This window comes from Diadema antillarum, unplaced genomic scaffold (assembly GCF_040938485.1).
Source record: "Diadema antillarum isolate AM-2024a unplaced genomic scaffold, OU_Dant_1.0 seq00000578_RagTag, whole genome shotgun sequence".
Lineage (NCBI taxonomy): Eukaryota > Metazoa > Echinodermata > Echinoidea > Diadematoida > Diadematidae > Diadema > Diadema antillarum.
This window is the reverse complement of record NW_027271513.1, coordinates 265,362-288,817: the sequence shown is the minus strand read 5'-3', so window position 1 is coordinate 288,817 and position 23,456 is coordinate 265,362. Positions and strand designations below refer to the sequence as shown.

The 23,456-nt window shown below is 38.1% G+C and overlaps 1 protein-coding gene across 1 annotated transcript; it reads right to left on the bottom strand.

Annotated features, from left to right (window-relative positions):
* Positions 1 to 999: 999 nt before the first annotated feature.
* On the bottom strand, positions 1,000 to 16,303 carry LOC139735430 (U4/U6 small nuclear ribonucleoprotein Prp31-like). Its single transcript, XM_071646184.1, has 12 exons — positions 16,249 to 16,303; positions 12,251 to 12,462; positions 10,868 to 10,925; positions 9,856 to 9,939; positions 9,292 to 9,389; positions 8,327 to 8,485; positions 7,641 to 7,758; positions 6,226 to 6,383; positions 4,682 to 4,899; positions 3,298 to 3,499; positions 2,358 to 2,456; positions 1,000 to 1,116 (listed from the first exon to the last, which is right to left on the bottom strand). Exons 2-12 carry the CDS (start codon positions 12,428 to 12,430, stop codon positions 1,000 to 1,002), a joined length of 1,491 nt encoding a protein of 496 aa, XP_071502285.1. The 5' UTR covers positions 12,431 to 12,462; positions 16,249 to 16,303.
* Positions 16,304 to 23,456: the final 7,153 nt, after the last annotated feature.

The following is a 23,456-nucleotide window of genomic DNA, read 5'->3' as shown; positions in this document are numbered from 1 at the left end:
CTAATAAAAGATGGGTCCCACCTTTCAGTAGGATTGCTTTATTTTTGATATCTCATCCATTTCAAAACCAAGTTTCATCAAATAAACTTTGAATTCCTCTTAGAATAGCATGCTCTTTCACATTTCATGAGAGGTTTCTAATTATCTCAAAAACTTATCATCAAAAAATGTTGGAAATCTGAATCCCCCACCCCAACCAAAACCGCACCATCCCTTTAACCTGTTAAGGACAAGATGATTTCACTATAGCATGCACTTCCGATAGACATCTGCCCGAGTGAACTCGGGACTAGTCTTCATTGGGTTAGCGTCTATGTCCAATATGTATTTCATGGCAAATTCCATTCACAAGTTCAATGACTTTTCACATCATAAATACTGCAAATCTTGGGAAATGAGCCTGATCAGCAACAGTGAAATACAGTCCAAACTGTGAGCAGCACAGGCAAATCGTCGAGTTAAAAAAGAAAAACAAAACAAAAAACATGAAGTGTGGGAAGCTTAACTCATGTAGCACATTTCAGTATCCTGTTCAGAAGCTTCACATAAGGACAAAGTGACCCTCCTATGATATTCCACACATTCTAGCAACTTTTCAAATAGTGTATACTGTATGCGCTGAATATTTCGTGAGGTTTTTATTTTCGCGAATTTTGCGAAATTAATGACACGCGAAAATATTGACTCTAATCCCGACATGAATGTGATGTACGCATAAACATTTCTCTGGTCAGTACAGGACTCCATGATCGCGAATTTAGCTACTTGCAAAATTGTCGGGAAGTCCCGATTCGCAAAAAATTTAGACTTGCTAAATATATGGCGTATACAGTAAGTGGTCTCTGGTCTGATCTACGCTTCCGTTCAGTTGCTCAAAAGTGGTCAAGATGTTGCTACAAGACACTGTTGCTCCTCTCTGCCACAAGTTGGCTCCGAGTCTCTTCACTTCCAGAGTTTCGGGGGGCATTCTCAGTTTTTCTAAACCAATCATTATTTTCCTCATTTCGGTGCCGCTGCATCCCGGACCTTCTGGAATCCCGACATCGTTGAGAAGTAGCGGTTGTTTGCCTCTTTGGCCTTCATCTCGGCGGCGTGAGGATTGACGATCTCCAAACCCTTTCAGGAATCAAACAGAAATTACATTGCTTACTTGTATGATCTCTTCCATTTCAACTGTACTTGTTTAACAATAAAATGTTATTAATATTTGATTCAAAGTCAATATTACAAATCCGAGAAAGTATGTATTTTTTTCCCATCAAAAACAAAGAGAATGCAAAATGTATGTAAAGGACAGAAGTAAGATTATCATGAAGCCATTGAAGAAAGGATGCTTTTGCTGATAAGGAATAGGAACTACTAATGGGTCAATACCCCCCACCCAACCTTCCTGATGAAGGAGTAATGGTGAATATTGTACATCACAAAGATGATAATGTTGATTAAATTAAATACCTCATCATGATCATTATTTCTGCCATCATCATTGTTATCATTCTCCTTTCCATTATATTAAAGGGGAAGGCTAGTAACTGATCAGTGGGAATCAGTGGAAATGCTGGGAGATGATTGTTCCAATCCTTATGGGATTCATTCAAGAGTTCATTGTATATCTATTGTTGTGTGAAAATGATTTGCTTCAGAACGGTCTCATATTCAAGTAATGTGCAGATTAATGCTCCGTCACTGACCAGGGACGCTAACCTGGAAGCATTAAACTGCACATTACTTGAATATGAGACCATTCTGAAGCAAATCATTTTCACACAACAATAGATATACAATGAACTCTTGAATGAATCCCATAAGGATTGGAACAATCATCTCCCAGCATTTCCACTGATTCCCACTGATCAGTTACTAGCCTTCCCCTTTAAGTATTATATCACTGTGAATAATTACTATAACTATCATTATAACTACCAGTAAACTGCAAGTTTATTAGCCTACTACGAGGATATGACACCTGTCTCACAATTTGTAGGTCCTTGGTTCAAGTCGTACTCCAGTATGTATGCCCTGATTTTTACCATGGATGGCTACTACTGAAACAATGAATAATCGCTGTTTATTTATGTCGATATAGGGCAATTTGTCAATCAGTAGCTACCAGTAAATGTTCTGCTTCTACTCTTAGTAGAGCTAATAATATTTCTGCTAATTCCACATCAGACAAAACTACTGTCACCATTGTCAACATGAGCATCTTCATCGATAAAAACTTAATTCATGTGACAAACAAACTCTGAAATGTATTATGCATTATGACATCAGTAGGTAGATTCGACACACACATGCCTCTTGGAGGACAGCGCACACTTTGCGACACTAGCAAAGAAGAAGGACAATGTACTGACTTGCAATGGTGTGAACGCCACGCTGGATGCAGTGCCTGCCGTTTCTCGACCTCTGACCGTTGATCGATTCCCATGAGCCTGCTGCCTATGCAGCTGTCTCTGTACATCATAAGGAAGAGAATACATGATTTCATTGTTAGCTCTAAGTTTTGTTTCAACACACCTCTTCTGTATTTCATTATAAATATGAACATAGATATAGATATAGATAGGCATTGATATCTACACAAATACTAATTTGAATATGAATATGAATATGGATATGAACATATAAATATATCTCTTTGATTTCAGTGGCCCCTACAATTTTTTGTTCCAACACATCATTTTCTATCATTCAGTACATGTATAAATATAATAGTAAATATATGAAATACATACGTATAAATACATTAATATATGAATAAATAGACATATACATAATTATCACCCCCTCTTACTCTCGAGTTTTCTCTCTATATTCTGCTTTCTTTCCTTCTATCTTTTCTATTCTTTCTGCCTGATAATTTGTCACTTTCTGTTCATTTCTTGCCATTTTTTCCTTCTGCCTCTACCCCTCTCTCTCTCTTCTATTTTCAACACATCATTTTGGTCTCCTCAACGTTTCCCCTACCACTCCGAGACTCAAGTCGCCACCAGGTCCCCCACCAAGTCCCAAAGCCAATGAGATACTGTAAACGCAGAAATTTTTGTGGTTCATTAATTTTTGTGTATTTTGCGCTACTTCTGGCCAGTGCAAATTCTAAAACCCGCAAAACATCTTCACAATATGCTCTACAATTTCAGAATGGGATGACAATTGCGCAGCGCGAATTCAAAAAGACGCAAACACGTTTTTAAGCCTTTAGTGCAAAAAGTTGCATACGCGAAAATATTGATGTTTACAGTACCCACTTCGCTACCAACCAGTCCTATACACCTGTGATGCCCTGGGGCTCACCTGCAGACTCTTTGAGATCTTGACCTGCGTTTTGTTGTCCACCTGCGCCGCCCTGACCCGCCCCGTTCCGCCCTTCCCGATCTGACCCAGGGAGAAGCCCAGGTCCTCCTGGTAGGCGTCTTCCTCTATCTCGGCAAAGCTCATCCGGTTGGCCTGCTTCCTCATCTCAGTCATCCCCAGCTTCTCCTTCATCTTACGCACTCTGGATGGAAAAAAAAAAAGACAAAAAAGGCAACAAGAACAAAATGTCAATTTTTGAACCAGTATAGGAGATTTGGAAGTCATCAATGCATTAGTTTTCTGCACTGTTGCTGGGTATAATATATGATTTGTAATATGAATCAGCTGCAGTTAGGAGGAGTATCAAATGACTGAATTGATGGAAGTAAAGTCAGCCTTGCTTAAGTTGAATCTATTTGGATTGAAGAAATAGTTTTGACTTTAAAGGACAAGTCCACCCTCATATACATAAGGATTGAGAGAATGCAGCAATATTAGTAGAACACATCAGTGAAAGTTTGAGGAAAATTGGACAATCCGTTCAAAAGTTACAAATATTTGAAGTATCTGCGCAGTCACTGCTGGAAGAGAAGACTACTACAGTGTATGATGTCACATGCGTACAACTATATAAGGGAAATAAAAAGAGAATTTCACAAAACTTTACTTTTTGAATAAAGTGCACAGTTCTTCGACTTGCCACTGACGTATGTTAAGGGTTATATCATTCCCCCTGCCTTCTGAAAGAGAGAAGTCAAGTGTTCTTTTGTTATGGGAGAAAAATGGAAATATGTTAAATTTTCTTTATTCTTTCTTTATATCGTTGTACTCATGTGACATCACAAGCTACAGTAGTCTTTTCATCCAGCCGTGATTTAGCAGAAACTTCAAAAATTCATAACTTTTTAACGGATTGTCCGATTTTGCTCAAACTCTCACTGATGTGTTCTACTAATATTGCGGCATTCACTCAACCCACATGTCTATGAAGGTGAACTTGTCCTTTAAGAGAGAAAATTCGACTTGAGAGATTAAAGTCAATAAAATATACAGAGAAGAGGACTTGAAAAGACCATTGACTTAAGAGGCGATTATTAGACTTCTGCAAGCTCGACTTAAACAAGGTTGATGGTACCGCCAATATCTCACCCTTTTTTTTTTCTTGTTCCTGTTTCCATTTGTAAATGAGATGCAAATACATCAGCACACTGGAGGCCTTCCTTATCACTTTAATATCAGCCAATTAGGGAGAGGAACACTAGTGGCATATCGCTCTAGCTTGGCTGCTTTTACTGAGCAGCCTGAAGCAAGGTGGGAGTTACTCCAATCCACAATCTACAGACAGAGAAACAACAGATTCTTGCTTTTTTCATTTCATATTTACCTTCTGCCTCCCCTCCTCTTGCGGGGCTGGTCGATGGGGGCGGGGAGGGCCTTGATCTGCTTCGGGGGCGGGGGCTCCTGCATCTTGGCCAGCTTGCGCTCGATCTCCGCCCGCAGGTTCAGGCCCATGGTGCCGATGGGGCTCTCATGGAAGCTGTCGATGCGGGCCGCCAGGGTGCACTTGGCAGCCACCAGACGCGCTGCCTGCTTCCTCATCTCCTGTCGAAAAAAGAGAAAGACCAAGTGGTAATATAAGTATATCAAATAAGGTCTTATTCATCCAGGGTAGCCTCATAAGTGTTGCCACTGCTCTGTCAGAGAGCCCTGCCATTATCATTACCCTGGCTTTGCCAGGTACCCATTAATACACGTAGGTCGAGAGGGACATTGTGGGTAAAAACATCTTGTCCAAGGACGTAAGCAGTGGGCGGGAATCGAACTTGGGTCCTCTGATTTGCAGTCGGGAGTCTTATCCACTATGCCACCGCACTCAATAATAGGATAGGGATAGCGAATGAAGAATGGTTGCTCTTCTACTCTTTATTAATTTGTGAGATAAAAGACTGCATTGTGATAATTATCATGTGCAAAGAATATTGACAGATTTTGTGTAAATAGGCTCATTGTAAATCAACACTATGGTTTATTTAAGAGTATTATCTCAAATTTGGCAACTTTTGTAAGGAAAAAACGGACAACTCAAACACTGTTACAAAGCATAGGTACTCCACATGAAACAATCAGCACATTCCAATACACATTCAAGCAAAAGGCAAAAAAACACATAAAATACTCCCATGTGCTGCCTACATCTGAGGGTTGCTGTCTAAACCCTGCAGAATTTATACATATTACTGTAAACGTCGATATTTTCGCGCGATTAATTTTTCGCGCTGAGCGGCTCGAAAACATATTCGCGGGTTCTTAAATTCGCGCTCCGCAGCGGGTTAATACACAGTCGCTGTTTTCATCCAGCGATGCCAGCGTATGAAAAGCGACGTAGCGAGTGGCGCGAGTGTGAGTACAAGCGCTCAACTACGTAGTACACTGTACATGTATTTTACTCGATACATGTACTGTAGTACTACTACTGTAGTCGGGGAGATGTAGCACACTAATCGGCCGTGGGCTCGGTGCGTGCGGTGCGTGCGGTGCGTGCGATGATACTGCTATATGCGTTAACATGTCTGTACTACGTAGCAGTATCATCGACGAAGCACATGCAATTCAGGCCGTTCAAAATGTGCATAGAAAATTGCTAAGATATATTCGCGCGTTTTTGAATTCGCGCTAGCCGAACGTAGCGCAAAATCCGCGAAAATTAATGTACCGCGAAAATTTCCACGTTTACAGTAGTAGAATACTTCATACTTTATATAATTGTGAAATGAGTACTAGCTATGTACGCTCCTTTTCATGAGAAAATAAACACATGAAGCCACAACCCTTGTTATTAGCACATATGCACACATACACATAGTCTTTCTTTCAGTCTGTATCTGAAATTTAAAGAAAAAAAGTATCAACATCTATAATTGAACTCACAGGGGGTGTGGCCTGGACAATGTCGCTGTAGTAGATGTAGCCAGTGTGAGGAAGGACAGCCGTGCTGGAGAATCCTGACAGTGTCTTCCGCTGAGCCCCAAGGACCAGCACATTGCAAGAAGGCATCTTAGAGAGGTTGGTGAGACCTCCAGCCACGCCTACAGACGCCATAAGTCATGGGGAATCATTGAAGAGATTATTGTTTGTTGGTTTTTCATTGCCTACACAATTGTGCTTCTAAATATTGATTACAAATGTTATACTCTCCCCACCTATCAACTAATAAAAAACCCCTCTGCCATAGATACTACAGCGCTCCATATACCATGTGTAATAACGAAGGCGGGTGTGCATAGTTTCTAATTTTGTGGACCAACAGCATTGAACACCTTGCCATAGGAACTCCGCTCATCACCCCAAGTGTCAATTATCAGAAACTCAAAACAATATACCAAAGTAAAAATTCAGCTCGAAAATTGTCATCTATGTATCTTCATATTATACTTTAATGTTTGGCTATAATGAGATTTTGATATAACGAACAAAAAACAAAAACAAAACAAAAACTGCTGGTCCTGAGGACTTCATCATAACTTTAATGTTTGGCTATAATGAGATTTTGATTAAAAAAAAAAAAGAAAAGAAAAGAAAACTACTGGTCCTGAGGACTTCATTGGAACTTTAATGTTTGGCTATAACGAGATTTGATATACAGGGTGGCCCAAAAAGAATGGAACACAAGATCTTTGATTTCAGCAATATTGTTGCAAATATGTCATTATTTTGCATACCATTGGAAAGCCCATTCTTTTTCCAATAGAATGACACCAAGTTCTTTAATTTTGGTTAATGTGTTTGGGCCCAACAGGTCGTCTCACTCACAATGATAACGGACACTGATAATCACACCGTCCGCCCCACATTCCACACATTGCATGATCGTGAATTCTACTTGTTCTATGGCAAGCCGAATTGTCACTGATTTTGGTATCTCTGAGAGCGCAAAATGTTCACATTTTGAAAAGTGCAAGGGTTGACAAAAATGGTCCTAAAATCATAACGCTTTAACCAAAATTAAAGAACTTGGTATCATTCTATTGGAAAAAGAATGGCCTTTCCAAAAGTATGCAAAATAATGACATATTTGCAACAATATTGGTGAAATTAAAGATCTTAGGTGTTCTGTTCTTTCTGGGCCAACCTGTATAACAAAAAAACAAATGCTGGTCCCGAGGACCTCCTTATACAGGAGTCAACGGTACCACTTGAATTTGACTCTGTTCTCCATGCATTCAATTATTCAACTCCCTTAAAAAGCAGCTACAAGTTTATTTCAGCCAAGCAAGCTTCTTAAGAAACTCTTTTCCTTTCCCTCTCTGCCAAATGATACATTCAAATCTACCAATCGAACTCACCCATGAGCTTGGCTGCCGTCGACGCCCCTATGATGATTGACAGGTTGGGTGAGATGAATGACATCCTGGACTCAACGTATGTGAAGATGTCCGTCTTGGCCTGCTTTAAATCAAATGCCTGTCGGAGGGAACAAAACAAATAGACACATATACATAATTAAACTTCCAATGTATACTACATATCACTATGGAAGGTGATGATTAATACAATGGACCACAAACCAAGAAAGAGTCACTGCAGAGAGACATTACTGGCATGAAGGTAATGAAAGAATCCTCCACAGTTGCCCATTAGGTAAAAATTGTCTTATATGAGAATGGCCATTTAAAGTAAGAAAACTTTCAGTGTCAGTGTATCTTGTTGCAAGATACCAAATGGGACCTCTAAGTAGATATGACATAGCTAAGGCTTGCATGCATTACATTTTTGCATGGATGTACGTGACGACACAGCTCATAAACGTGCCCAGTTGTAGACTGTATGCTTAACCTGTTGAAGACGGACTGATTTTGCTACAACACGCATTTCCCATAGACACTTGCCCGAGTATACTTGGTACTTGTCCTCAACAGGTTAAATTTCAGACAATATTTGAGACACTGGTAATATGTAGGGTCATGGAGCTGTTATATACTGAAAACATTAATGAAGGCTAAAGGCTACAGCCAGCACACCAGGTACTCACCATGTCACAAGCCTCAAACACAGTAGCCAGCTCCTGGGGGGTGAGCTCAGTGCCTTGTGTAGTGGAAGCTGACACACTAACAATCATGATGACCGCATTGGTCAAAATCTCCTGCAATTTCTCGTTGTTCTTGGCCCGCTCCAGGTCATTGCCAAGTTCCTGATTTGGGGTCATGAATGAAAACACTGGTCAATTTTCACATCACTGTGAATATTTTCATGCTTTTATAAAACTACTGTATACACCATATATTTTACAATATTTCTATCTTCACAAACACTGCAAGTGCACTGAAAATTTTTAAAACTCCCAAAATAGAAATGAAATGTAAGTTATGTCAGGGTGGAAATCTCAAACTTTTCTGTTGAAAAGGGACGACATCAATTTCTCATTCTGTCACTGTGGTTCTCAATCGGCAATTCAACACTTACTCACAAAATCATTCACTGAATTCACAATACTGTAAACGTCAATATTCTCGCGTGATTAATATTTCGCACCGAGTGGCTCAAAAACATATTTGCGGGTTGTTGAATTCACACTGCAAAATTGTTAACCCATTCACCATGTGCAGAGAAATGTGCAGATAAATTACAATTTTAACTTCATATGCTCAATCTTTTGATGAATGTCTTTTTCTTGAAAACATCATTTTAATTTGCTGCATGACGACCACTGAAAGAGTGAAAAAGTCTTGAAATCTCAATGTCTCACATATGAAAAGATGGAATAGTTAACTCCATGCCCCTTTCATTTTGAAATTTCAATAAAAATGGTAAGCCAAAGCTGCATACAAGCAATAACAACCACTAGATCACTTCAATCTGTTGCATAAGTAGATGCCTGTGAATAATTTTGGGAGACCTTTGTGGAAAAAAAAGAAGAAACAAATAGATTAATTTAAAAAAAAAAAAGGGGGGGGGAAATGCACAACAGCACAACAACAAGAATAGATTTCAACTTACTTTGACTGTGCCGAGATACTCAAATGAGTTCGGAACCAGTGAATCCAACTCAGGAAATCTCTTCTGATAGTGATCCCGTACAAACTTGTGAATGACATCTGTTTCAAGTCAAAAGAGACAGGACATCAAATAGGAAAATTACATGCACTTGAAGACATTGTTTTAATAGTGTGGTGGCTCATGAAAAAAACAGACAAACAAACAAAAAAAACGCTAAACTTTGATGGCTGGGTTGTGTGGTAACATTCAAATGTGTGAAAAAACAAACAAAAACAATTACGATTCAGCATGAAAAATTGCTGATAACATTCTTAATTTGTTTTTATAAAAGTACCTCTGTTAATTTCATTTTGTCACATGATGGCTACTCAGAAAAACTTGTTCTTTATCGATTTCTTTGACAGTTTCTTAGTTTGTTTTGCACCTTGTTTGTGTGTATGCACCACATGCACCATGACAAAGTGGTGCCATAGCATTTCAAGTGCATATATATATATATATATATATATGGGGGGGGGGGCATTCTCAACAAAGGTCTTCAAAAACATCTTCAAGAACACTCACTGATTTCATTGTCAATTTCCACGGAGAGGTTGTTGGCCTGGACAATGAGTTGGTACTCTGGGTTAGCCTCCACTGGGCCCATGACTGCAATGAGAGTGTCAGAGAGTAAGAGACAATATATCACTGCCAAGAAATTAAAGATGGTGATGACAATATTTTCACGCTGTACAAAAATATATTTCTCACACTACTCAAGTGATTATAACATAACTTTCAACAGCCATGTAACAATTAGTGCAGATTTCTTTTTGATATGAACACAAACTTGTTGGATCCATAGAACATCAAATATGATGACAATGCTATGTCAGAACAAATACTGGTATTTAATATAAGTGATACATACATACAAATTTTGATGATAGGCTAATGACGCACATATATGTCACATTATTATCACAAAATAAATTGCAAGAGACTGCATTGGACCTCAAATTAAAATGAGAGTGAAGGAACCTCTGAATTTGAATCTTATCCAGTAAATCTTTTCTCTGTATTGAGAGCAGATACAAAAAAAAAAAACAACAATAAAATTGATTTTAAAACATCTCAACACAATGTACAGAGATCGTCAGACACAAACCAAATTTGATAACACATAAAGAATTTACGCTTGAATCCAGTCATTACCTCCAAGACGAAAAAAAAAAAAATACGAGCTTGTCATTACTATTATCCGCATGACAGTCTTTGCACTTTCTGTCTATACTAGTATAGCATACAATAAACACTGCCTACTTATCTGCCACAAGATATTGTCATGATTTCATATTTGAGCATCAGTCCTGGTTTCAAAACATTGAACACACTTCACTTCAATTTTGGCTCCATTTGGAATCTTTTTTTGTGACCCTATGAAGAGGTGTTTGAAGACACAACAAAAAAGTGATCAGTGAACAGTTCACTGGTGAATATCAGATGACTCAAACTTTCAAACAAAATCCACACTTTAGAGCAAAGACACAAAACCAAGAGTTAAGAACTTGAGTAACATCAAAGTTTACTTCTTTACCTTCTCCTTTTCTTGGGTTATCCTGGTAATACTTGATTTGTGAGAGTACATTCCTTAACTGCACGAGAAACAAGAAGTACAAATGACACAGAAATGCAAGTTTGAATGAGTGCATCTCTGTGTTAATGATCACGTACTGTAACTTTCATAAAAGGTCATTTGACAAAGATATTACAAAAAGCTTGTCACACTAAGTAGTAATCCTCCCATATTTTTTTTTCAATACTTTTTTTCTTCACATAAAAATTATGATTATTTTACTATGATGAAATTGAATAAAATAAAATGAAATGAAATTATGCTATAATGCCCTGAATTGTGATGGGAAAGAAAAACTAAATGGGCTATTCCGCGGTTAGTTACGTTACATTTAAGGAAATTTAGATATTCATTTTTACTACGAAATCACCATTTATTCATTCCACGTCAAAATCATGTTAAAAACATGTTCATCCTTCCCAGGTTTATGATATAGAAAAGAATGAATACAATCCAATAAATATTAAAATTGCTATGGCAACTAAAAGGGCTGGTTAGTAACGTTATGAAAAAAGGTCATGACAAAAAAAAAAATCAATGTCTTGTAACAAAAAGTGTGCAAAAATTCAGGTTCCTTCAAACAAAGTGTTGCATTAATTTCAATTATTGCATCATGACAAATGTTCACACAAATATTTTTAGCAGTTCGACCAATAATTTATTAGCTAGACCCTCAAATGCATGGTTAGTAACGTTACATTTGTCCAGAGTAATTCCACAGGTCATTTCACCCTTTTGTAATTGACAAAATGTCACATGACTTCTGGAGTATTTAAATGTATTCATCTTTTACCTTTTAGCAAAAATTTGAGGAAAGATTTTCAAAGCAACCCACTGTAATTGCATTTAAGTGAATTTCAGCATCCCCAGTCCCACATGTACATTTTAAATGATGGTTTTAGATCTTGCAAAATCAATTAATACAAAAAAAAAATCTACTGAATTTGAAAGACCTTAGTGATTTTTGAACATCCATGGAATTAGTTGACACCTAAATTAAAGAGTAAGATAAAGAGGCACATTTCTTTTATTCATGTCATGTCCACCTAACTGCGGAATTGCCCAAATGCCAAAAATAGCAGTGTAACATGGATACGATACAATTGAAAGCTCTTTTAAGCACACATTTTTCTCTTAGCAACTTACAATAATTCTGAACTCACAACAAAGTGTTTCCACAAATTGGCAAACAAGCTCATTTAATACAATAAAAGAGTAAGAGCATGTAATAAGACCATTTACACTGTTTTTCAAAGAAATCATTAATGAAGAATGTATATCAGTATTATCACATCTAGCATGGAAGTCACATGTCTTAACGCTGTGGTCCATATGCCTAATTACCTCTGGGCTGTCTCGTAATTTTGCAATGCTTTTGACCGACGACGCTTTCGTGTCCACTTCCATGGAAGCTTCCTCGATGTCTTCAATGCCATCCTCATCCTGGTCGGCACCGACTTCGTCGATGTTGCCCTCCTCTGCGATCTCTTCCAAGTCAGCCAGGAGCTCATCAGCCAAAGACATCTTGCCTCTACAGTTTGCTGGCTAGTTCACGTCTGAAATAGGAAAGTTAACAGTAACTGTAACATATCATCACAATGCATCAAATAAGGGATGTAGTGGGTGAGCGCGTAACAGCAGCTCTCCACCCTCTCTCACTTTTCACTTCAATATTCTTGAACTTCAGACTCATCTTCTGATCATTTCTGAAGGGCATTATATTCTAATGTCAAGGATTCAGCAGGACAAGTTTTGGACCATGAAATGTTTCTGTTTTGGTGATCTATGTGGAAATGGAAAATGGAAACTGTACTGCTGAGTGGGTAAGTGCTGCATCCATTTTTGTGCACAGGAGGCTTTCAGTCAGTCAAGCATACCATCAAGCATACCATCTCAGCCAACTTGACTATGTCTGGAACATTCACTTCAGGGAGGGCTTTGTGCTGTCTTGTCCTCTTAGCAAGCATCAAACTATTCATTGCTGGACAACAGCTTGATACACCATTCATACTACTTTACTTAGCACCCCCATTGTTCAGATTTCAGACTCTCTCTGTGCTACTGTAAGGAGAAGCAATACCTTTTATGGCAAGAGGATTCCTTACTACAGCAACTGTGACTGCACCGGCTCATCTCTGAATTGATCGATTCCTTCAATTTAACACAGCATGTGTCCGTTCCTACCCATGAACTTGGACATACTCTTGACTTGATATTGTCACGAGCTTCAGACGATCTGGTCAGTGATGTGTCAACAACAGAATATCTGCCTTCAGATCATGCTGCAGTATTATGCTGTCTTAATACCAGGAAATCAGATCCCATAATGCTTAACATTTCGTTCCGTAAAATACATGCTACAAACATTGATAAATTTCGCAGAGACATTCTTCAGTCCGAACTTTATACAGCTCCTGCAAATGATCTTGACGAGCTTACAGACCAGTATGATGCTGTCCTCAGACATATTTTAGATGTGCATGCCCCTCTCATATCGAGAGAAATAACATGCCGACCTAATGCACCATGGTACAACGACGAACTGCGCAGAGTCAAACAGGAACTCCGACACTTGGAACGAAAAAAGCGATCTTCTGGGCTTGAGGTTGATGCGCAAAACTTCAAGAATTGTCGTAATAAATACAATTATCTCTTGCGCGATGCCAAATCAATGTATCACATTGACCAGTTCAAAGATTGTGATACTCGTGATCTTTTCAAGAAGATGGATAAACTATGCAACCCGCAGAATACAACAGTGCTTCCTTCTTGTGATTCAAATGATGTTCTAGCTCAGAGATTCTCCCAATTTTTTGCTGAGAAAATCAATCGTATTGTTGATAAGCTCCAGACTACGCAAACATCATTTGATGTTCCTCGTGTCGAGCGTACATGTGCCGTAACCTTTGACAACTTTTCATCAGTGTCTGTTCAGCAAGTCATTAAGATTATCAACAATTCTCCATCATCAACCTGCGCACTTGATCCCATCCCATCCCTACATGTCTTGTGAAAAAGTGTAGAGAAGAGCTTGCTCCCATCATAGCTTGGGTTATAAACATGTCATTTGAACAAGGTGTTTATCCTGATATCTTCAAGCATGCCCATGTGAAGCCGCTATTAAAGAATAATAACCTGGATGCTGAAGACATGAAAAATTACAGACCAATTGCTAATCTGAAGTTCCTGTCTAAAACCGTTGAACGTGCAGTTGCTTTACAGATACAGTCATACATCGAGGAAAACAGCTTGAATGCCAGCATGCAATCTGCGTATCGGAGAAATCACAGTGTGGAAACAGCTTTACTTGGGGTGTCCAATGATCTTCTTCTTACTATCGATAAGGGTCTAGAAGCTATTCTTTTAATGCTGGATTATTCCGGGGCATTTGACACGATATGTCACGACACCTTAATCCATCGGCTTCATATCAGATTTGGTTTTCGTGACACAGCACTTCAGTGGCTCGAATCTTACATCACTAATCGCTCTCAGTCTGTCGTCATCGACGGGCAGACGTCGACCAGCTGCTTGCTTCGACATGGAGTTCCGCAGGGCTCAGTGTTGGGGCCGATTCTGTTCACTATGTATGTATCACCAGTGGAAGATTTGATAACTTACTTTGGTTTTGGTCATGCAATCTATGCAGATGATACTCAACTCTATGCTACAGGAAAACAAGGGGATTGGCCAATGATTATTCCAAAACTGGAGGAATGTTTGCGTGCAATAGCTGATTGGTCTTCAGTAAACAGCCTCTCAATCAATGAAGAAAAAACTGAATTGCTTCATAAATGTTCACGTTTCAGGAAAAGGAGTTTGCTTCCTCCGACAACTTTCAATGAGTTTATTCTTCGTCCTACTAGATGTGCACGCAATTTAGGGGTTCTTTTTGATGATCAACTGACTTTGATTGATCATATCAACAGTATTATGTCGTACAGCGTCATTTGGACTACATAGAATTGGTTCAATTAGACGCCATCTTGATCAATGTGCGACTGAACGACTCATACATGCTTTTGTAATGAGTAGAATTGATAATTGTAATGGATTGTTATATGGTTTGTCAGATTCAATGTTAGGTAGACTACAGCGAATTCAAAATTCAGCTGCAAGATTGGTTACCCAAACTCACACATATGACTCTATTTCTTCAATATTACACAAGTTGCACTGGTTGCCAGTCAAAGATAGGTTAGTTTATAAGTTACTTGTAATTGCATATAAATGTCAACATCAGTTAGCTCCTCATTATTTGCAACAGCTCCTCCAAGAATATCAACCTTCCAGACAACTTCGCTCAAGCACCAAACAATTGTTAAAACCGGTTTATGTATCGACTATATAAGTCATACAGTCAACGATCATTTCAATATTCAATACCTCAACTTTGGAATCATTCAGCTCCCCAATGATATCAGAGAATGTTCATCATTAGATCAGTTCAAGTCTTTATTGAAGTCTCATTTGTTTGTAAAGTAACCATTGCTCTGTAAATTGTTTAATGATGTGTTTTAAGTTGATATGTAATTTTCTACTTTGTATTGTGTGTTCTTACACATGTATAATCTGTCTTTTCTCATTTCTAAAAGCGCTTAGAGACTTGAATGTAATTTGCGCTCTATAAAAATGGTTTATTATTATCATTATTATCAAATGTCTAACCGAGGCATTAGTCTGCTTCTCTGTTTGTTACAAATGTAGACTACCATGACATGTTCAATGTCACTTATCTTTTTACGCTGGTCAGTGGTACCAAGGTAATTAAATTAAGCTAATCTCCAGACAGTATCAGACGATATCATTAGTTATAGTATCAACATTTTGTCAAGCAAGCATAGCTGGACTAGAAGCCTCTCTGATGTCCCTGATGAGAAGCCAACGAGGTCACCCCATGGAAATGTTGTTCTTGCTGGTGATTTGAAACACCCGGGACATAAATTGGGAATCCCGCCACTGCAACTTACCACTTACTCCCAGTATGTACATATTGTATAGACAGTACCGGTAACTATCATAACATAAAAAACATGGTCTACATGTAATTATATTCATTCAGTGACAAAATTGTATACATGGATCATTGGATGCTGAGTTACACTTACAAACCTGGCCTACATGCCTACACTGCAGTAGGTACATAGCAATACAGCCCAACGTGCAGTCCCACCTACTTAATTACGTGTGACTGAAACACATGTTTGCATTGCAACTGCGAGCTGCGATCAACCCGAAAATAACCATAGGGTCTGCACTTTTACTCTCATTACATATTTAAACTCATAGAACCTAGTTTATGGTTAACAGTTGACGGTCTGCTGAATAGAAATTGTACTTACATGTAGGAGCAATCGCAAACTTTAAGACACAAATACACAGACTTCAGAGGTCAGTAATGGCTGGAGACAAACGAGTACAAACGATTCCACAGCGATTTGCTTGGCGGCTGGCGCTGCCGCGTCTAGCAGCAGTGTCGCGCTAGGCGCTGTGCGTCATGTACAGTATGTGCAGCGCAGCAGCTGCGGTAGCTACTTGAGTACACCGTTTGTAGTTGAAAATCACACGTTGTTTACATGGTCTGTGTACGTTTGTGTGTCGTGTCTGTGTGTGTGTGTGTGTGTATGTGTGTGTGTGTGTGTGTGTGTGTGTGTGTGTGTGTACATGGGGGGGGGGGGGGGGGCGCAAAACACTGAACTCTACTCAATCTTGCAGAACTTATGCAGTATTTTATATCACTCTTGTATGATAGGGCCTACATATGGTATGATAAACCAAAATAATGGTAAAATATAAAATATTTTATTGTGTGTATGTTTTCAATTTCAATTCATTTATTTTCATTCTTCCTTTTCACAAAACATATCACACAATAAATCTGGAATTACATCATAAACATAAACATTCGACTTTGCAAAAGATAAATGATACAGATAAACAAAAGAATGCATACTGGCAAAAAAAAAGAAAAAAAACAATACAAAGTTAAGCTTCAATTGAGAAAATAAAAGAATTGAGAGGTCCAATAAACAAGAGTAGGCCTATGTGATTCAGCAGCACAGTGAGAAGAATACAGAGATCTGCTTATTTTTGTTCATACTCGTTTCCGTTGTGAACAAGATGCTTATAGTGACGATTTATTTCCATCATCATAAAAAAGAAAACATGATTCAAAGCGGTACAAGTTGTCGATTTGTCTTTCATTCATCTGATAAGAAAAGTTTTTCTTTTAATACAATATAAAGTTTATGCACGAATGATGTAATAAAAAAAACAATGCACATTTTGTCATGGTATAAAAAAATACAGATAAAAAAGATACATAGGCCTATGTAGGGCCTATTGAATGAAAATCAAATATCATTAAAAAATCTTGTAGCAGAAGCAGAGTCGTCACAAAAGACCCACCAGACCCACAAGGCAAATAAGGCCCATGAGCTCGACAATGTATATAGGCCCACTGGGTCTTTTTTACCTCGCGTCGAACTCATAGTATTTGCCTATAGTGTCGAGCTCCAGTGGGCTTTATTTGCCCCTGTATACGACAAAGTGTTGATCTGGTGGACTAAGGAGGTGCCATACCCGATAGGGAGGACCGTATGATAGCTCGTGGGCCTATTTTACTTGATGTCAAGCTCATGGGCCTTGTTCACTTATTTTAGTGTCTAGCCTGTGGGCTATATGACTCATGGACTGTATGATTCGTGGGCTGTATAACTTGTGGGCTGTGCACCCGAATGATCTTTTCTTTTTTCTTTTTTTTTTTGGAAGCCCCCAGTTATATGGCCGACAAATATTAAATTACGGTGTTTTAAAACAGAAATTGGTTTATGAATACACTGCTCGATAATCATGCAAGCACATGCCTTGCACAATGCTTTTTTTTCATCACTAAGTGTAACAAAATACGAGATTGTAACCAAAAACTGTCTTGATCAAACCAGTAGGCTTTAAAGCTCGAGAAAAAAACAAACAAAACGCTCACCCAAAATGACTTACATAACATAATTTCAAAGTTGTTACGTCACTGCCACACCATTTTGATGGTATAGTGGATTCTCTGAAACAACTGACGTCTGGCCTATATAGATTTTATTCGAAGGCTGTGCTTGACCTCAGAAATATAGATGAATAACATTCAGCATGTGCATAGTCACATTAAACTCACATGCATGTTTATTTAAAACACAAAATTGAATACAATGTATTGTGTGCAATATTTGATTATTGGAGAACTATACCTCCATCAAATCAGGTTAGTTTGAAAATCATTATAATCAATTTCATCCGAAAGGTATTCAAATAAAAAATCTTAAGTATATAAACTCTGGTGGTTTTTTTTTTTTTTTTTTTTGGGGGGGGGTCAATATTCTCAGTTAGTTATCATCTATGAAACCAGGTAGAAACGGTGACTGTATTGACGTTTGACATGGTTTCGTAATTTCTTTATTACAGAAATCCCACACTTCGCTTTATTTCTCCGATGAATGCGCCATACTGTAAATATCGACATCCATATCTTAATAATTGAAAACTACTTATTTCGCATAATCATCATTAGAACGTGGCAAGACCTTGACTTTGTCTTTTCAGCAAGATAGATAGCATATCTTTGAAAGGAAGATACGATACCAATCGATTTCTTTAGCGAGGGATCCGCAACTATACGCTTTCGTCTGATTGGTCATAGAATAGACAAATCCGGAACAGTTCTGTTTGATGTCATTGTGTAATTCTCTATTCAATTTTAGGAGCTATTGAAATTGTACAATGCTACCCTTGGACTTGACAGGAAACGTTGACGTGGAACTCAAATCTACCGGTTTTACTGCATAATCAAACAGTCACGATTGTTATCGATTAGCACTCAGGAATAAATTGTATGCTAGTAATACAAACAAATCAAAAGATTTATCGATTTATTTTTGTATAATTCAACCGATTTCTTTCATCTTTCGTAATCTGAACAAACAGGAAACAACGGTGGTCGGTCGGCAGCGAATGGAATTGCGAATCACTCCATATATAACACACTCATAATCAATGAACGATCAAACAGATCAGCAGATACACATGAGCAATCGGTAGAGAAGTCAACGCAATTTGATTTCCGGCGGGAGGCGGAGAATAATTATATCTGGTGTATGTTTGGTTAAACCGGTGATAGCTGGCGTTTATCTCCTTGAGTCTTCTACTTCTCACAGGTGTATTTTGTGCTCTCTTGTGTGTCTCTTTAGAGGAGACTTTAAACACCTCGATCTGTTGTTTCATCTTACCCAAACTGGAATTGTCATGAAGCTCACTCTGTCGGTTGAAAGGTTTGGGCGTTTCCACTGGAGGTGGCTGATACTGGTCATTTTCAATTGTGAGTGAAATCAGTAATTACTTTGAGTGTTAATCTATTATAGTGATATAGTAACTAACATAAAGTGTTGGATTTCATTTCAGATAGCATTGGAATAGAAGAGAGAGAAAAAGAGAGAAATTAAACGTTGAACAGACATCGGATTTCATCACGCCATTAACGACTATATATCAAAGAATCATTTCTTTTTCTCCATGGCCTCCGTCATAATCAAGTAATTGAGCATATGCTTTATTTGCAACCTGGGATCTTTTCTTTTGAGTGTGTGTATGTGTGTATATGTCTGTATGGATATTATTCAAAAGCTATATGTCTCTATTCATGTTGTTTAATGCAACTTTATGAAGGATCATATACATGTTGTGTTTATGTGTGAAAACAGTTATTGTTCAAAAACTATGCGGTTATCAATTGAAATAAAAATCTAGGGGATCATTCAATATTAATTTTCAGTGAGACAATGCTTTGATTAGTTTCTGGTTACTCTTTTCCAACTGACAATAAACAACGACCGCCATGCAGTGCTACTTCCCGGATCACAGGCCCAATTTTGTCCCACCATCGTCACGCCCAAGGGCAAAAGCATTCAACTCGTTCCCGTCAGTGCGCGAAGAAACTTGCCTTCTGATGCTTTCCCCGGTTTGGCTGAAATGGCGGGAAATCAGCTGGTATGCGTCCCACCAGGTAAGACGAAATGTTTCAGTTTATTATTCACGAGGTTCGTTAATCCGGAAATTAAATAAGGGTCGTTATTCCGAAGGTTCGTTAATTCGAAAATTAAATCGATTCATTCTTCCGAAGGTTTGTTAATTTGAAAAATTAAATAAAATTCGTTTTCCGAAGGTTCGTTAATCGGAAATTGAAATAAGGGCGGTTATTTCGATGGTTCGTTTATTCGAAAATGGATTATACTTCGTTGTTTCGAAATTTCGTTCATACGCACAGTATTTTGATTTCATGAATGAAACGAACATTTTTTGATAGGCATACGAAATTTGTGTGTTTTGGAATAACGAACTTTATTTCTTTTTCGGATGAACGAACCTTCAATTCGGTATCATCCGAGCAGAAAAGCAGGGAGAGAGCAAAGTAACCATACGTTGTGTAATCACTTAAGCTTTACTATACGACAATCACGTCTATCCTTGCAGTGATCGATGGCTGTTATCTGGTCGTTGCCGTAGCAACTGCAAGTATGGAAGTGCAACTTCAGTGAGACAATGGCAAACATCTCTACGATATAAGTATTATACGCATGTATTGTCATGACATGTACTGCGCACAGAGAAAAGTGTAAGAGATGAATAATTTGGTTTACGATAGATAATTGGATAAATTAACGTGAATAAGTGGGTAAATAATTAACTAGATGTGAATAGAAAGAAGGAGAGAGAAGGAGAGATACAGATTGATTGACAGAAGAGCGAGATTGACAATGAGACACAACAGTTGATGTGATTAAGAGTTCCAAACGTCGAGCGAAACTCTTTCTGTCAGTGTTTGACTATGTCCTTCAATTCGTTAATTCGTTTGTTGATATCAGGTCAAACTGCACCCTTTATTGAGGATCTTGTCTGTTGTTGTCATGGTTTTAATTAGTTATCCATACAGTTACGTTATCCCCTATTTAAAATGTTGTCAAGGTCGAGAATCTTATATGAAGCTAAAATGCACCCAATATAGCTTCTTTGTCGATGCCACTGACTTATTCATCCCACGAGACCGACACCCACAAGTCATACAGCCCACGAGTTCGACATCGAAAACAGGTCCCTGAGTCATACAGCTCACGAGTCATACAATTATTAACCCATGAGTTCGACACTAGGCAAATAAAGCCCATTAGCTCGACAACAGCCTACGAGTTCGACAGATACAACACGGCGCTTAATGTGTCGGTCTCGTGGGCCTTGTTAGCTTAGTGTCGAACTCATGGGCTGTATGACTCGTGGGTGTCGGTCTCGTGACGTGCACCCGAAAAAACAAACAAACAAACATGAAAGCGGATATATAGTGTTGAACATTGTTAAAGGGGAAGTCCAAGTGATTTTCATAATTTCACATCGTGCAGTACATAAATCGGGTATCGACAGCTCCATGTTAAAATTTGTGGAATTTCTGCCGGTGGGGATGGTGGCTGCTCTACCTAGATTGCAGGCTAGTATGGCTGGTGGTGTTTGTTCGTTTATGACTGAGTGTTTGCTTTTGTGATGGTGGATATTGAATGTGATTTTATTTTCATTGTTATTTGAAGGAGTGTTGGGATGTGTTAGTTGTGTGATGTGTGGAAGGGTTACTGGAGTGCGATTGATAGAAATGAAGTTAAGGGACTTTATGATATTTTTGTTCTATTGTAAAATTTTATGGAGACCTTCTCGATTGCTGTTGTTTTTTTTATATATTTCCTTTTTCCTTGGTTGGATTAATGTACCCCAGATTTAAGTTATAATTCTTAGAGTTAGATTTGTGGTAAATTGTATATATATATATATATATATATATATAATGTGTGTGTGTGTTTGAATGCTATGATTTTTGTGCTTATGGTTATGAAATCATTCCTTTTATATCAGTGTATAATTAGGTATGTGCATCTGTGCAATTCGACCGTTAGTCGCCAAAATCAGATTTTAATAAAGACCTTTCAATCAATCAATCAATCAATCAATCTATCTATCTATCTATTTATCTATCTATCTATCAATCAATCAATAAGTCAATCAAATTAATCGTCGTCCTTGAGCAGAGAAGCCAATACGTGTACTATGAAGACCCCAAAACGAATTACACTGAACAAGGTTGCACTTTCACAATAAGAATGCATGAGTTGGGGCTCGCCATGGAAATACACGAGTATAGGAGGCTCACATAATTATTTCAGAACGTAGCAATGCAATTCAATTACAATGTACATGATAGCGCTTGCTGAACGAGGTCACCTGTGTAGAATTTATTCATGCTTTCTTCTTTTGTTCTGCTTCCTTGAGCCCCACTCATGCATTCTTATGGTGAAGCTGTTATGTCATCATCCTTCAATATCACTGTTCATTGTGATTTGTTTTGAATTTTAGAAAAATTGCATTCTCATCCCTTATGCCATCACGGTCACTAAAAATTCGGAAACTCTGTACCCAGTATTATGACCAATTTATACACATTTTTTTTTTTCAAATGTAAAAGTCTGAAAATCAGCAGGAGTTCTCCTTTAGAGGACAAGTTCACCTTCATAAACATAAGGATTGAGAGAATGCAACAATATTAGTAGAACACATCAGTGAAAGTTTGAGGAAAATTGGACAATCGATGCAAAAGTTATGAATTTTTAAAATTTCTGTTTTGGAACCGCTGGATGAGGAGACTACTACAGCTTGTGAGTCATATGCGTACAACAGTATAAAGAAAATATAAAGAAAATTCAACATATTTTCACTTTTTTCGCATAATAAAAGAGCACTTGACTTGCCTCTTTCTAAAGGCAGGGGGAATAATATTATCCATAACATTTGTCGGTAACGAGTCGGGGAATGTGTACGTACAAGCACGCACGCACACACAAACACACACACACACAAACATACCATTCTCGCAGAACACACGGAGACAAACATAAATATGTAAATATATACAGTGATCCACGATTTCCAGACAATTTTACAGGTGTGTGCATGTTTGTCTGTGTTTCTTTAATAAAGTTTGTTTTATATGTGATAACATAAAATCAGAAAGTAAAAGAGCTCAAGTCCAAAAGTTCTCGCGACAAGATTAAAATGGTCTTTACTGTTTTTAATGTTTTGTGACTGCTTAGAATTAGTTCACTCTCACACCAGACCAACGCTATGTCCGACGAATTTGTTTTTAAAAATCATGAAACTGTCCGAACAAAGACGAATTTGATTCTTACATTCTCCAGTCAATGGGCGGCGAGGACGAATTCTAATGACAATCGACGATTTTGAATGCGAAGTCTTTGAAAATGGTTGACGAAAAACGAATGACAGTAATAATACTGGCTAGGTTGAAGTTAGGATTTGCATTCTGTGAGTTTCTCGGGACGAATTCGAATGACAAAAATCTTTGATATTGGATTTAAAAAGTGCGAAAATGGACCGGAAAACCTATAGTATCAGCCTTGCTTCCGCCAAAGTTAACCACATGCATGACTGCCATTTCCACGTTTTTATAAGC